The 16,122-nt window shown below is 41.5% G+C and overlaps 2 protein-coding genes across 2 annotated transcripts; both read left to right on the forward strand.

Annotated features, from left to right (window-relative positions):
- The first annotated feature begins 3,072 nt into the window (after nucleotides 1-3,072).
- Nucleotides 3,073-8,278, forward strand: hpxb (hemopexin b). The gene is made up of 10 exons (XM_020592167.1): nucleotides 3,073-3,161; nucleotides 3,927-3,952; nucleotides 4,137-4,232; nucleotides 4,437-4,594; nucleotides 4,697-4,850; nucleotides 6,787-6,999; nucleotides 7,119-7,211; nucleotides 7,495-7,625; nucleotides 7,721-7,868; nucleotides 8,052-8,278. The coding sequence occupies exons 1-10, from the start codon at nucleotides 3,097-3,099 to the stop codon at nucleotides 8,276-8,278; spliced, it is 1,311 nt and encodes a 436-aa protein (XP_020447823.1). The 5' UTR covers nucleotides 3,073-3,096.
- A 5,820-nt stretch (nucleotides 8,279-14,098) lies between these two features.
- Nucleotides 14,099-15,500, forward strand: sap18 (Sin3A-associated protein). Its single transcript, XM_020592163.1, has 4 exons — nucleotides 14,099-14,332; nucleotides 14,728-14,837; nucleotides 14,995-15,117; nucleotides 15,210-15,500. Exons 1-4 carry the CDS (start codon nucleotides 14,261-14,263, stop codon nucleotides 15,364-15,366), a joined length of 462 nt encoding a protein of 153 aa, XP_020447819.1. The 5' UTR covers nucleotides 14,099-14,260; the 3' UTR covers nucleotides 15,367-15,500.
- The last annotated feature ends 622 nt before the right edge of the window (nucleotides 15,501-16,122 follow it).

Raw genomic sequence — 16,122 nt, forward strand, 5'->3', positions numbered from 1 at the left:
AAGGACAGAAGTGTGCCTTGCACTCAGGGGATTCAGTGTTTTCAAATATTACCCCTTTTGAAATTCGAAAGGAACCACAACCAAACAGAGGTGGACAAAAGTACAGCCCAAATGAAACTACCAAGACGAAGAGCGGGAACATCCGTGTTGTGCGGAAACTACGTCTATCAAGCTCTACAGACAATGAGGACGAGCTAAAATCACCCACCATCAAGTGCCCCATTTCAAGGCACTGTGGTGCATCTGAATCATCCCAAGATGACGAACTGGAGTCTGTGAATTCAGACACACAGGGACAAGACCTTTTCCTTGCTGTCCCACCAGTCTCCAGTCAAGGAGAATCTGAAGGGGATGAACCTGATGGCAGACAAAAGAAAACCAAGAGACGCTCCTTACTGAAAGGGAAGAGAAAACAAAAGGCCCTTGTCTTAGTTTCGTGTGAAGAACCATCCTGTCCTTTTGAAGAAACTGATAAAAAAAACTGTGACGTAACAATATCTCCAAAGGTTAAGTGCAAAAGTTCGCTCTCCAGACACAGTCTTGTGGATCTTTGCACTGAAGGTCATCCTCTTTCTCTACAAGCCCTATCTAAGAAAAAGACCTCAAATGAATCATCACTGGACAGTGGAAGCCCACCATCCCCAGTGGACAGTGAGGATTCTGGGTACACGTACATTGTAAATACTCATATTAATAGATCCCTAAAGCAAGAGCGCAGCTGTTTAGTGTCCACTACTGATCTCTCTGGTAAACTACGCCCTATAATTAATAGTAACAAGGGCGAGCACAAAGGAATCAGGAAGGTGAACAGACTGCATCTTGTCTCTGAACCCTCAACTTTTGATCAAAGCCAAGAAAGTGGCCCAGAACCTGACAAGAGAACTACAACCTCTATTGAACGACAATCAAGATCCAAGTCTCGTGTTACTCAAAGTTCAAGTTTAAACCGCGTGAGCAGATCTCAGTCTCTGTCAGCCATTGAAGGTGACAAATTATATCAAGTCAAGGTATCACAACAAGACAATGACACAGAAAAAGTTGTATCATCACTGAGGGAAATGGAGGAAGAAGGTGGTTCAACAGCTCTGGATTCAGCTCATCTGGTCAAACAATTTGGAAAACAAGGATCAGGCCGGACTGACTTTAACCTCCCAAGCGGCATCCATGCAACTGTTAAAGGGCAGCTGTTTGTGGTGGACTGTGGAAACGCCCGCATTCAGGTGACTGATTTCCAGAAGAATGTGGTACAGCAGGTGTCACCATCAGGGTCAGAAAGGTCTTCCCACATCTGCAACTACTTTGACATAGCTGTGAACTCAAAGGGGCTCATTGCCTTAACCTGTGCTGCTGAACGAGCCGTGTTGGTGTTCAGCCGTCATGGACGCCTCCTGCAAACATTTGGAGGCACAATGATTGGTTCCACCAATGAGGAGCTGGATGCTCCCAGGGGGGTGACTGTTACCCGTCAAGATGACTTTTTGGTTGCTGACATCAAGCGTGGCACCTTAACTGCTCTAAAACTGGACCCCAAAACCGGGGCCAGGTTGGAGCGCACAGTGGTAACTGGATATCATAGACCCTACTTGGTGGCAGCCTGTCTCTCCACTGGGCTTATGGCAGTATCAGAGCGAGGCAACGACAGTGGACGTGTCCCATGCATCCGAGTCCTGGAACCTGGCTGGAACACTATCCGAATCCTGGGTGTGTGCTCTGGCCTGGGGCCTGTCCTAACCTGTCCTTGGGGCCTCTGTATCGACAGCAATGGGGATGTCCTGGTGGTAGACTGGGGCAGGCAGCACCATCGTGTTCTTCTCTACCCATCTAAGGGTGTTGGCTGGCCTCTGGTGACCAACAACCTGAATAGCCCAAGGGGCCTGACACTCCTCCCTGATGGCCATGTGGCTGTGTCAGACAGTATGAATCATTGCATCAAGATCTACCGCTACAAGTGAACTACAGAAAATGGTATAGACAGAGATAGTAAGGCATGGACAACAAAGTCTAAATGTTGTGATAAACTCAGAGGGTTTTATTTGTAATAGCAGGTAATTTATATATGAGAGTGACCTTTATGAGGTTCTTTGAGTATAATTTACAGACTCTTCCTCTTACCTGTTATAATGATTTTGAAATTGTGATGATTTTTCATTATGATAATCAGTAAATGTGAGACGTGTAGAAGATTAGTTCAAAATATTTTCATTGCATCTATATAGCACAAAAAGACACTAGTAGAAAAGCATTATCTTGAGTGTTTATAATGTTCTGTAATTTATCTAAAGCATGTTGAACCATAATTGTGAGCCTGGATCATATTTTGAAATTTCGTGAATCATGCCCTTATTGCAGAGCATTTTAATGACTGATAATCAAGACAATTTTGAGAGCCCTGAGATCAGTCTAGTTGGCTTAAACCAGGAGGGACTGTGTTAAAGACTGCACTGTCAGTTTCTCTGAATAAAAAGCTTTGTTTTAAATCTAATTTTGCTTTTGTTGGGGATACTGCCTAACTACACAACCTCATAGCTTTTGGGTGATATTCAGGCAACTATTTTTGCCCAAAATTGTCTGTATTTCCAGAAGAGTCTGCCACCAACCAAAAAACAGAACAAAATGTGCTTATTGGCTCTGATTTGTAGGATATGCAGTTGAGAAACTCAGTAGATGTGATAAAACATTAACCAACCAGATCAATAATGGAATTTGAAATCCACAGCAAATGCAAAGCTAAGCTTCTCCTTTCTACTTCTTCTTCAAGCAGGTTTTTAAAACAGCAATATTACAGATAAATATGATACTTTGAGACATTAACCAACAGAATAGCACATAGGTTGTTCTGCATATAATACTGACATTTTAAAACAATAAGCACCCAATGCGTAGATTGCAATACATGATTGTAAATGATCATGTCAAAGCCTAATTTTGCAAAAACTCAAGCTCCATAGCCCTATTTGTGCAAACATACAGCAGTGTCCCAACATGACCACCCACGCACATATTTCAACATAAAAGTGCGGGACCAGCTCCTGCACAGCTACAGCTGTGCTGCACAGTGAGGCTTCACATCAGAGGACTTCATCAGGACCGCACACCATGGAGCTGTTCACCAAAACTCTCCTTCTGTGCTTAGCACTTGGCCTCGCTAATGGAGCACCTGTGTGAGTATTAATGAACTCCCTTCTTATAATCAATTATTACTCAAAATAGATCATTCCAGTCAGGAGGTTTAGACCTGATTCTTCACTGACATTATGTGGATTATCACTCAAGACTATTTTCCAAATCTGTAAATCTGTAAATAAGCACAGATGGATTAAGGCTTACAAGTCAAACTATAATTAATGTAGTTTCAAGTTTATCTTTCAGTTTCCATCAAAATTTCCTGCTCTTCAATAAAGTAAAAATTAAACATCCCTAAATACAGAGGGCAGACAAAATAAGCCTTTACAATAAAATGCAAACTAATATAAAAGCTAAATTTTTAGGGTTGTACTTTGCGTTTTTCAGAATCAGAATCACATTTATTTGGCCATGTATATTTAAACACATAAAGAAATTATACCAGGTACAGAGGCTCTCAATGTGCCTGTAGGTCAGCAAGAGAAGATGAAAAATATGTTTCTTGTACTCAGTTGCATTAAGGTATTCCTATTATTTTGTCCACAACCTGCTACTGATCAAGATCGTCCCATATTTTTCTGTATCCTCTTTTATTAGTTTAACCAGTGCAGTTGAAATGCACAAGTCTTATTATTTCATAACTGTGTGTTGGTGCATTAAGTTCACCTGTTGGCTCAATTGAACAAAAACAAGTCCCACGTCATGGTGACCTTAATGTCATTGACTTTTATAATTGAACCTTAATGTGATGCTTTGCTGAGTCTTTCTGCAAAGAAATACAAGCTCTTTTCTATCATTAACAGGAACCATCAACATTCATCAGCAGTCGGTGGGTTTTTTACAAACATATTCAAATACCAACTTTGCTTTCTCATTACTTTGTCCATAATAGTCTTATATAGTAGAAGTAATCTCAAGGAAACATTTTGCTGAAGAATGCATGTTTTACATTACACATTTTCTGTATTTAACTACATTTTAATTATCTCTGTAATTCAAACTTTGGAATAAAGATGGAGCTGCCCATGCTGCTGCGCCAGACCGGTGTGAAGGTATTGAGTTTGATGCCATTACTCTTGACGCGAAGGGAACCGCTTTATTCTTCAAAGGTCGGTGTCTTGGCAACACCCTTATTGCATCACATTTCTTTATATTGAAGCCAAGTCTCTAATTAAAGTGACAAAAATATTTTTGAATAAAAAATGATAAACTTCATTTTCTCATGTGAATATTTAGATTTTGTTTTATATTTTTCCAAACTAAACATATATTTATTGCAGTGTAATCAAACTCCAATCATCTTTTATCCCAAGGTGGCCATGTATGGAAGGGCTTCCACGGTCCACTTCATCTTTCCAATGAGTTCTTCAAGGAGCTGGATGACATCCATCTGGTCGGCCATGTTGATGCTGCCTTCCGCATGCACAACAAAGAAAACCCAGAAGATCATGATCACACTTATTTCTTCCAGGTATAATCTCAGACGTTTTAATTTGTGATATGATTCTCTAAAAAAATGTCATCAAGAGCCGTATCTGTTACTGATCTCTACCATTTCTGATGTAATGTCTAGAATGACAAGGTGTTCAAGTATGATAATGACACTCTAGAGAACGGGTATCCAAAAACGATTCAAGAAGAGTTCCCAGGAGTTCCTTCTCATCTTGATGCCGCTGTGGAGTGTCCCCAAGAAGAGTGTGCAACCAACTCGGTTCTATTCTTCAAGGGTATGTTGGCATTCAATGAAAAATACTCATCTTAATAAGTAAAGAGTGTCATTTGGCTGTAAATTAACATGAAAAATCAATGGAAGAAATAATTCAATGAAATAGAGATTACCTTTTCTCTTGACAAATGTCAGTGTGTGAAGGAAAAATTAGATTATCTCAGTATTATAACCCCTTGTGGACAAAATTACCTGTAGCAGGAGTTTTATCATAAGGTTTTAAAGTGGTTTAAAAGTAAGCAATAAAGAATGAGGTAAAATATTCTTTGCAAGCCTTTGACTTATCTGAATTGTCCTAATACAGATTGCCTATAGCATGTCTAGCAGGTAGTCCAACAAAAAAGTATCAGAATTAGTTTTTTTTTAAATTGTACTAATTGAAAGAACAAAGAAACAAAGATTTTTATTGTCCATCTTCATCCACTTTATCCGAGACTGGGTCACGGGAGCAGTAGTCCGAGCAGAGTCTCCCAGACTTCCCTCTCCCCACACACCTCCTCTAGCTCCTCAGGAGGAACCCCAAGGCGTTCTCAGGCCAGCTGGGAGACATAGTCTCTCCAACGTGTCCTGGGTCTGCCCTGAGGCCTTCTCCCGGAGGGACATGCCCAGAATACCTCCCCAGAGAGGCGTCCAGGGGGCATCCTAAACAGGTGCCCAAGCCACCTTGACTGGTTCCGCTCAATGTAGAAGAGCAGTGGCTCTAATCCGAGCTCCTCATGGGTGACTGAGCTCCGCACCCTATCCCTAAGGGTGTGCCCAGCCACTCTCCAAAGGAAACTCATTTCTGCTGCTTGTATCCATGATCTCATTCTTTTGGTCATGATCGAAAGTTCATGGCCATAGGTGAGGGTAGGAACGTAGATTGACCGGTAAATTGAACGCTTCGCCTTATGACTCAGCTCCTTCCTCACCACAACAGACCGATACAGAGACCGCATTACTGCGGATGCCGCACCGATCTGTTTGTCAACCTGCCGCTCTATTTTTCCCTCACTTGTGAACAAGACCCCGAGATACTTATACTCCTCCACTTGAGGGAGCAACTCGCCCCCAACCCGGAGAGGGCAATCCACCTTTTTCTGATTGAGAAACATAGCCTCAAATTTGGAGGTGCTAATTCTCATCCCCGCCACTTCACACTCGGCTGCAAACCCCTCTGGTTGAATACCTTCTCCAGATCCACAAAGCACATGTAGACTGGGTGGGTGAACTCCCATGAACCCTCCAACACCCTAGTGAGGGTATAGAGCTGGTCCAGTGTTCCACGGCCAGGGCAAAAACCACACTGTTCCTCCTGAATCCGAGGTTCGACTATCGGCCGGATTCTTCTTTCCAGTACCCTGGCATAGACTTTCCCAGGGAGGCTAAGAAGTGTGATCCCCCTATAGTTGGAGCACACTCCGCGTTCCCCCTTTTCAGCATCCTCACAGCCTGGTGGATGAAGCTGTTTGTAAGTCTGGTGGAGTGGGCCTGAAGACTCTGATGGGGGGTGGATGGGGTCCAACTCAGTGGGGGATGCTTTAGAGGTTTTCTCCTGATGTCCACAACAATCTCCTTAGTCTTCCCCACACTGAGGGAGAGGTTATTGTCCTTACACCACTGGACCAGTTGGCACACTTCACTCCTGTCATTGGCCTCATCACTGTGGGTAATGAGGCCAACTACAATCGTGTCATCCACAAACTTGACAATGTGGTTGGTGCCGTAGGTTGGCACACAGTCATGGGTCAGCAGTATGAAAAGTAATGGGCTGAGCACAGACCCCTGTCAGCCCACACATTTTGCATCCCTGTTAGAAACTCCAGCAATCTATATTACAGTTTAGTCATATGTGAATAAATTACTATCAAATGAACTGTGATATATTGCAATTAAGTTACTGTAAATGAAGGAGCACGTGGTGGAGATGATTGATGAGACATGCTTCCTTCCCACAGGACATGATGTGCATGTTTATGATATTGGCACAAAGGCGGTGAAGAACAAGACGTGGTCCCACCTGCCTGTCTGCACCTCAGTTTTACGCTGGGCAGAGCACTACTACTGTTTCCATGGACACAATTTCACCAGGTTCAACCCAGTAACTGGAGAGGTGAGCGGTACCTACCCAAAAGATGCCCGCAATTACTTCATGAAGTGTGCCAACTTTGGTGAGTTCACCAAGTAAAGAAAATTTGAATTAGGTTCAATTTTACAACAACTTCATTCTGTACAAGAAAGAAAAACAGATCTAATCAATAAATGTGTCATCTTCTGTATTTAACTGCAGGTCACGGAGGTGGTTATCAAGCCCCTAAATGCAGTGAGGTCAAATTAGATGCCATCACTAGTGATGATGCAGGAAAAACGTATTTATTTTCAGGTAAAGGTAAAAATAGTTCAACGTCTACATGTCAGCCCTGTAATAGACTGGCAACCTGTCCAGTGTGCACCCCTCCTCTCACCCAGTGCCAGCTGGGATTGGCACCAGATATTAAACTAAGTGCCTACTGGCAACAGCTTCATGCAAACCACAACATTCTCCAAATGCATAACACAAAGGGAATAGCTAATGTGGACTACATTGTGTGACTAGTACAAGACTAACAGCGAGGCTATTCAACACTCCAACAGCTGTCACTAAGAATACAGTTCACTCTGCTCAGGTCCTATATACATGCGCCTGGACACCCATCGTGACGGCCTTCACGCCTTCCCAATAATCAGGTTATGGAAAGAGGTGACCAACGGGGTGGATGCTGTCTTCTCCTTCGCTGACAAAATGTACTTGATTAAGGTAGAACTTGAAGTAACCAATCCCAGTGTTTCCAGCATTCATTACAAACCTTTGAGCTGGGCTGACGTTAAAACTGTTCTGCTAAACACTTGCAGGATGACAAGGTTTACATCTATAAGAAAATTGTACACTATACCCTGATTGAAGGCTACCCTAAATCCCTGAAGGAGGAACTTGGCATTGAAGGACACGTGGACGCTGCTTTTGTCTGTCCCAATGAACACACAGTTCATATAATCCAAGGTAATGTTACTGGGTGCTTAGATTTCATTTTTGGTGAATTTTTGGGTTGAGTTTATTTGTAATATTAACACAAACCCATCTGTACAAACAGTCCAGATTCCCCTCTGTCCTCAAGCCAGCCGTTTTGTAAATCATTAACATAAGCTCTTTAACAAACATCTTTACAAATATTTCTTCCATCAGGACGGACGATGCGTGACGTCGACCTTTCCGCCACACCAAGGGTGGTGACCCAAGGGGTGCCCTTGCCCTTGAGCAACATTGATGCTGCTCTGTGCGGTCCAGACGGAATTAATGTGTTCGAGGGCTCTAAGTATTACCACTATCAGAGCCCTATGATACTGGCTACAAGCAGAATGGCCCCTTTTCCTAAGAATATCACCCCAGCAATGATGGGATGTGAGGAATAGGAATTAGGGAGGAGAGAACACAAAAGCTTATCAGTGCTCTCCAATCAATATAGAGTCAATTTTAACTTCACTACACTCATCCATGCAAAAGAAGAGATTCCTAGTTTACAAACAGACTGACAGCATGGAATTCAAAGTGTATGTTTAATGGAGAAAAAGAATTAAATATGTAAGACTGAGGAAAAAGTTTGACTATTGTTTGGTGAATAAAAATGGAAAACTGCACAGTGGACATTATGTCAATGTCATTTATTATTATCAGAAAACATTTATGATTTCATCATTAAAAAAAGAATAAGCACTGATTTTGTATTTTCAGTTTGCATATATGAAACTGATAGTGAACAACTACGACAACCAAAATCCAGAGGGAATTCATCAAGTAATGTCCGAGTTTGTCCACTAGAGGACCTACTGGACAAATTAACATATTACACCAGAAATAATGAGAGATTCACTGTTAACATAAACTAAGCTGCTGTAACATTTTAATACAGACATAAACCAAATGTTTATACATATAAATTATATGAGGAAACAGCACTTTTTGACTAAGCCACACATCAACTGTGTCTTTTTCAGAATCAGAATCAGCTTTATTGGCCAGGTGTGTTGGACACACAAGGAATTTGACTCTGGTACAGCAGCTCTCAATGCGTATGTACATGTCCTTATGTAAGACAGCAGTGGACAAGTAAACAATGTAAGGCTGAGAACAGAAAGTAAAGTAATGTGCAATCAACCAAAGGAGTGTGCATTAAGAATAAAAATGAAGTACTATGTTGACACAATCTATATGCATTTGACGGATCTATATGTAGAAGGTATATTTACAGGTATTGCACTGAGGGTTATTGTCCAGTCATACTGTCGTGGGTTAAGTGTTCATCAGAGTGACAGCCTGGGGGAAGAAACTGTCCCTGTGCCTGGTTGTCTTGGTGCACAGTGACCTGTAACACTGTCCAGAGGGGAGGAGTTTGAACAGATTGTGTCCCGGGTATGAGGGGTCTGCAGTGATCCTCTCCGCCCTCCTTTTGACCCATGAGGTTTACAGGTCCTCCATGGAGGGCAGGCTGGCACTGATGATCTTTTCTGCAGACCTGACTGTTCGCTGGAGTCTGTTCCTGTCCTGTTTGGTTGCTGAGCCCAACCCGACAGTGATGGAGGTGCAGAGAACAGACTCAATGATTCCTCTGTAGAACTGTATCAGCAGCTCGCTCCTCTGGCAGGTCAAACTTCCTGAGCTGGCACAGGAAGTACATCCTCTGCTGTGCCTTCTTGGTGATGGTCCTGATGTTGGACGTCCACTTCAGTTGCTGGGAGATAGTGGAGCCCAGGAACTTGTAGGACTTTACTGCTGATACAATGCTACCAAGTATGCTGAGAGGGGGTAAGGTGGGGGGTCTCTTCCGGAAGTCCACTGTCATCTCCACTCTTTCGAGCGTGTTCAGAACATGTTTCTAGACTACAAAAGAAAAAGAAACCTTGACATAACAGGTCTCAGTAATCATTGAAAGTAGAGGAGGCTGTGATGTCCTGACAGAGTTGAAGAGGGAAAAGATCAGAAGAAATACAACGATAAAAAGAAAATGCATGTTAGTGAGTGCATGGAGTGCAGGTACCATATTTCCACACATACAGTAACTGTTGCATTTAGGACATGACCACGAGTCTGCCTTCAACTTGCTGCACTGACTCAAAAATATACAGTGGCTACAGTAAGCACAAGTGCCCACATGCATCTCTGTGGGTTAAAAGTGAACCCTTAGCCCAACTTTGTACATGGAGAAAGTCTGTGGACAGCAGACACTGGGTCCCCTCCTTATATTGAGTTATCAATAATTACAGTGAAAAAGCATCAAGTGTAGATGCGCACTCTGTCAAAGGTGTAAATGCAAGTGTGAAGCTCTACAACAATGGTCTCAATTTAAAGATTTTACTAGTGTGTAAAGCCTACTGCAACAAGGAAGCCAAATAAAACATAAAAGACTTGATAGTCATGCAGTCACGTCAGCTCACAGTGAACTACTTGTCCACCTGAGCCACAACACAATCAATAAAAATTCTTGCTGTTCTCATCAACAAAATACAGCCTAACAAAAGCTTTTCAGAAGATGTCTAAAAAATGTGGTTATTTTATTTAATTCAAATTAAAATGGATTTAACAGCATGACCATATTCAGATGCAGTATTACAATATACAGAAATTTTACAAACTGCCACTGCTCATACTGGACTATTATGGATGAGTACACAGCAGCCTCCAAGAGTCCACAGGTTGAGATAGCATTAGCAGGGATTCAAGGCCTTTTTACTCCCTGGAGAGATTTGTGTTTAGTCAAAATCCCTGGGATTACATTATTTTCTATTTTTTTATAGCAACAGGAATAATAACACATTTACAGGACAGAGAAAGAAAAGAAAAAAGTGTGGGTGTGTTTGTCTCTGTGTGTGTGTGTGTGTGTGTGTAAGGTGGGGGGGTTAATCACTAAAGGAACAGGAGTGTATTGGTGATGCCCCTGCCCCGAAACACCAGCATGAGATGAAGCCACCACTTGGGGAGCTGTAGAGCATCACAGCAGGGTGAGGTCGTCTAGGGCAGCAGGACAGCAGCATCCTTGTGTCATGTTTAAATTAAACCTTTTCTTTGTTTCACTGTTCATCACGGTTTATGTTAATAGTTGATTGTTGGGACTGAAACAGCTTGGGGTCAGCCCCTGACCTTGACAGGAGAGACACTTCAGCCATGAGTTAAAGTGGGAGGTTAGACCAATCTTTTGGTTGAGGTTAAATGGTTCTGATAGCCTGGGGGAAATACTGATACCTAAATATTTAATGTTGCCAGTGTGAAGTGGAAGGGGGCAGTCTTGAGCTGCAGAATACCAGGCATCTTCAGAGAGTGGCAATATGTTGGATTTTTTTCCAGTTTATTGTGTAGTTGGAAATCCTGGAGAATGTGTTAATAATGGAGAAAGTTTCTTGTAGTGAACCGTAGGGGTCATGCAAATATAATAATGATTCATCTGCATAGAGTATAATTTTATGTTGTGAGTTAGTGTCTTTGTATTCCTTCGATGCTATTATTCTGTCATATTGCTGCTGCTAGAGGTCCAAAGAAAATGGTGAATAGAGATGGTGAGAGTGGGCATTCTTGTCTGGTTTCCTGGTGAAGTGTGAAACTTTGTGAGGTTATCCCATTTGTGGATATTGTAGCTCCAAGAGATAGAGTTACATTACTTTCTAAGGCTGTTACTTTTTGAGTTAGTCTCCCATTAGTCTTGCAAACAAAACAAAACCACCATCACAAGTACAAATGTAAGTGATTCAACTTACCACTGCTCAGTCCTCACCACAAAAACATACTATACATTAGCTCACTTCATTTATACTTCATCACATTTTTCAAATAACAAACACATCTCTCGCCAATCAACAGCAAACACTATCAGTATTACAGACCACACCAGATGTATTGAAAGCTATATAGTCTACAACATACTGTATTAATGACAGGATAACACACATTAAGATTAAACACTGACAAACCGAGGCAGACAGGTCAGAATTTGTCAGCGATTAAATCTCCCATTCCCACGTCAATGCTGGATGGATGCCATTGTTGTTAACATTTTTCTTCCACTCAGGAGGTTGTGAGAGCAGCTCATAACAAACTGACCAATCAGTGTAAAGAAATGTTGCCATTGGAAACAAATTGACCAATCAATAAGTATACATAATCGAGGCTATTATACCCCTCATTATTGTTATACAGCTTTGACTTCTTGAAGGCTCTTCTTTGTTGCCTTTCATTATATTTTGTAATACTACCTACTCTTACAGTTTTAATATAATTCATTAGTAAAGTAGTACAATGTTAAGATAACATATACTTAAATTTAGGATCAGACGGTTATGGAATGTGCAAACTGGAAAGGATTCCTCCTCTGGGGAGCCTCAGTCTGATCAGGAAATGTGCTAGAACTGCACACTAGACAGTGATCAACAGTGTCAGATTTAGAAGAAAACTAACAAAATGATGTGTGGAGCTGAGGGCCCCAGGTTGCATATGTGCCACCATCACGGGCAACAGGGGGGCTCAGTTTACTTCCACATGTGGAGTGCAGGCACTGCGATTTGAACCTTTAACCTTAGGGTTGGGAGACAACTGCTCTACCCACTGCACCGCTGTTACCTCCCACCTACCATTTACTCCCATTTACCACTCAAATATTTAAATATGGGGTCTTGATTTCAGACAAAAGTAAATAAATACATAGATACATAGATAGATAGGTAGATAGCTAAATAGAGAAGTCAGTCTAATTTCTACCGACTATTGATGCCAGCAGTAGGTTTTATCAGTTGTAGTTAACTAGCTAGGTAGATAATTAACTTTATAATTAGTTAACCAAAGTGCTAACCATGACAGAAAACAGGTATGGTACAAAATGTATGTAACAATGTTCAGTAAAAGCTCTGTAAAAATCTGAGGAGAATTAACATTTTCATTAATGTCTTTTTTTTAACAAAAGGTTAAAACACATGGCTCTTTTATTTATCACAGAACTCACATGAACTTCTGAACAAGACTGAGCAATGCTGGGATGAGCAAATAATCTGGTATAAAGCTTTGCAGACAGTTGTTTACCAGTATACTGGTAGAATCTTTAAACTTAATTAATTAATTACAAATTTTTACTAGTTTCCATAAATAATAAAGGAAGCTTTTCTGGTGGGGAATTAAAGATAGAGTCTCCTGATCTCCTCCTAGGTTGGACAGAGAGGGCATTAGTGATTCCAATGGAGTCATCAGTGGAAGTTATAGTGACACTTATTGATGCATATCAGTGAATGGTTAGCAGTGTCAGGACTGTTTGATCATTCAGTCAGCACATGCCTTACAAACAAACCAAAGAGTGAAAATCTTGTGGACTGTTTCATGCCATCCATTCTGATGGGAGGTGGTGCTCGTCGGGGTCAAACAAAGTGAATGAGAAGGAAGACGATGAGAAAGAGAAAGAGAGGGGTAACAGAACTTATTGTTAGAGTAGCTCTTGATCCCTGGTCAGTCAGCCAGCAGGAGAAGAGAGGGGGCCAGTTTCAGGATTCACACACTGCACAACATACACGTATCTTATATATTACCAAGAAAACTAGACAAACACACTGTAATGAGTGAGGGGGGAACTGAATAGCATGTCTCACTTCTGTAGGTGGGGCCAGTCAGCCAAGCCCCCCCTCCATAACATCTGCAAGACGTCCATTATAGTTCGATAGGTTGATAATAGTTCATATTGAGCTGTAGTGGAGAATATACCTCTATCAAGTGATATAATTAATCACTTGTAATCAACAGCTGATACTATTGTTAGGTTATTTCTTAGTTAGATAGGTATGGATTAGAGATCTGTTGTCTATGAATGTTTAGCGCAGACAGGGTGACTAGCTTGGGCTGTTAACTATTCAGCCTGCAGGCACGTCAAGGTTACAGGAAAACTGCTGTTAGTGTCAACTGTAATGCTAGTCTTAATATTTGTCTTAATGTGTAAGGTTATGTCCAATTGTTTAGATACACACCACGAAAACAACAGTCACGCACCTTGACTTTTCCGCATGTTTTGGCTAAACGTTATGGCAGCTGCAAGGCTTGCTTATCAGGTGACGTCACGGTTCGACAGCCCAGAAAGGATTAATATTGTATAGCAATGCTTGGTTCGGGGTCTTGCTGCTTCCGGGCTGCTTGGGCAGCCTGGGGTTGGAAGATCTCTGGACTTGGAGTGTTGATGCTTGCCTGTGACTCAAACGAAGCGTAAATACTCCGAACAGTAGTGGGCGATAAAGCCGCGCTGATTTCCAAAAGCCACGAAGGGATAACCGGAAGCGGAAATTGTCTTACTTTCTGTGTCGTTGATTGATGTAGGTAAAATATCCAAGGTTTTTAAGTCTCTACTAAGTGTATTATTATATCAGTGAGACATAGAAATGGCTCTTGAATCGCGGATTACACAGGAAGAAATCAAGAAGGAACCAGAGAAGCCCATTGACCGAGAAAAGGTAGGCAGCGTGGTTTTTTCAGGTCCTCAGACCCAGGCCTAGCTTGTTTGCCGTATGATCTCTAAGTTAAGCAGGTTTTGCTAGCCCTATATGCTAACAGCTTGGAGAATGGCTGATCTATGGTCAGGACGAAAAGCTATTTGTGGTATATGTAGATTCGCGTCTGTGTTCTATTTTTAAGTTACCGGGCCTTTTGTTGATTACCAATAAATAAGAAGGATATAAATGGTAGCCTCCGAAGCGTGCTAGCTAATCATAAATAAAAGGCATTTTAACGTTATGCTTTGTTGCCATCTATGAATTATTTTTTACATTGCTTAGCTTGAGACGTCGATAGCACCGTTTGGCTAGAGTTTTACTTGTATACTCATGTGCAATGGTTATTTTTGCTGCAGACTTGCCCTCTCCTGCTGCGAGTGTTCACCACCAATAGTGGCCGACACCACAGAGTAGATGAATTTGCCCGCGGCAACGTTCCTTCCAGTGAACTGCAGATATACACATGGTGAGATCACAAACCTTTCACTCTATTTCTGTTGCTCAGTATATGTCAGTATTCACTAAGATTTTAAGTTTAGAGGATAAAGCATCTTATAGAGATACTATATGATGTGGATGTAGAATTAAGATCTGATTATTCAGATTATTTCTGTGTGTTCCAGGATGGATGCTACTCTGAAGGAGCTGACTAGCCTAGTGAAGGAAGTGTATCCAGAAGCCAGAAAAAAGGGAACCCATTTCAGCTTTGCCATTGTCTACCCTGACCCTAGAGGGAAAGTGTACAGGTTGGTATGACACTACAGAGGTGCTGCTTGGATACATGGAGTATGGAGTGTGCACTGCATACTAAAACGTCTCTGTCCCTCCCCCCCTTAAGGTTGAAAGACATCGGCAGCACTGTATCTGGCAGGAAGGGTGCAGATGATTCCATGACGTTGCAGTCTCAACGCTTCCAGATCGGAGACTATTTGGACATAGCTATTACGCCACCCAACAGAGCCCCACCCCTTAGCGCCCGCATGAGGCCATTCTAAACATTCACACATAAACTGACATAAATACATTACCTAACATACCTAATTTAGTTTTTCTTTTACATTGTATTTGATGCTCATCACCTCATTTTATAAAACATGATATGTAATAAAGTTGTCATTTTTTTCCAAGGTATCTTGAGTATTTGTGTGTTGCATATTGTAAGAATTGAATGCAAATTTTTTTCTACATTAATCAGCATTTGTACTGTGGAAAACTCAGAATTTCATTGAATTAATAGTGATCCATACCCCACCAGTGTAACATATTTGGAGTCAAAATTTCAGGTGCACCTCACTGATGATTTATATTACCAGTTTGTAGTGGTGGGCAAGTGAAGCCTCATGAAGCACTGAGGCTTTCCTAACAATTGTGCTGAAAACGATTCAAAGCTTCAAGACTTCAGTGACGGTGACATCTGGTGGACAACTGAAGCCATAGCAGCCTCTAAAAAGCACGATTGAAGCACTGGCACTGTTTCAATCCCATGACAGCAATAAAAGTTCAGAAAAGTCTGTGTGGTCATTCAAGTGTTTTGCTCATTTATACCAAATAATGATTATATCGTCATTACAATAAAATATGCAGATGCTCGCCCCCATACTGTAAAAAACATTCCAGATTAACCCAAACAATCAATGCAAATTATATTAAGGGTTAAATGTTGGTTAAGGGTTAATTTCAAGCTTTGAGCTTTATTTAAATACTGTACTAAAAGCCCCTAACAGGATTAGAGATCCTTCCTACTTTGCAAA

This window comes from Monopterus albus, unplaced genomic scaffold, assembly GCF_001952655.1.
Source record: "Monopterus albus unplaced genomic scaffold, M_albus_1.0 scaffold16.1, whole genome shotgun sequence".
In the NCBI taxonomy this organism is placed as follows: Eukaryota; Metazoa; Chordata; class Actinopteri; order Synbranchiformes; family Synbranchidae; genus Monopterus; species Monopterus albus.

Coding starts and splice junctions, on each gene's coding strand:
- hpxb (XM_020592167.1), top strand. CDS start 3,097: ATGGAGCTGTTCACCAAAACTCTCCTTCTGTGCTTAGCACTTGGCCTC. Junction 4,233..4,436: donor AACCGCTTTATTCTTCAAAG/GTCGGTGTCTTG, acceptor TTTTATCCCAAG/GTGGCCATGTATGGAAGGGC. Junction 7,869..8,051: donor CACAGTTCATATAATCCAAG/GTAATGTTACTG, acceptor TTCTTCCATCAG/GACGGACGATGCGTGACGTC.
- sap18 (XM_020592163.1), top strand. CDS start 14,261: ATGGCTCTTGAATCGCGGATTACACAGGAAGAAATCAAGAAGGAACCA. Junction 14,333..14,727: donor AGCCCATTGACCGAGAAAAG/GTAGGCAGCGTG, acceptor TTTTTGCTGCAG/ACTTGCCCTCTCCTGCTGCG. Junction 14,838..14,994: donor GAACTGCAGATATACACATG/GTGAGATCACAA, acceptor TGTGTGTTCCAG/GATGGATGCTACTCTGAAGG.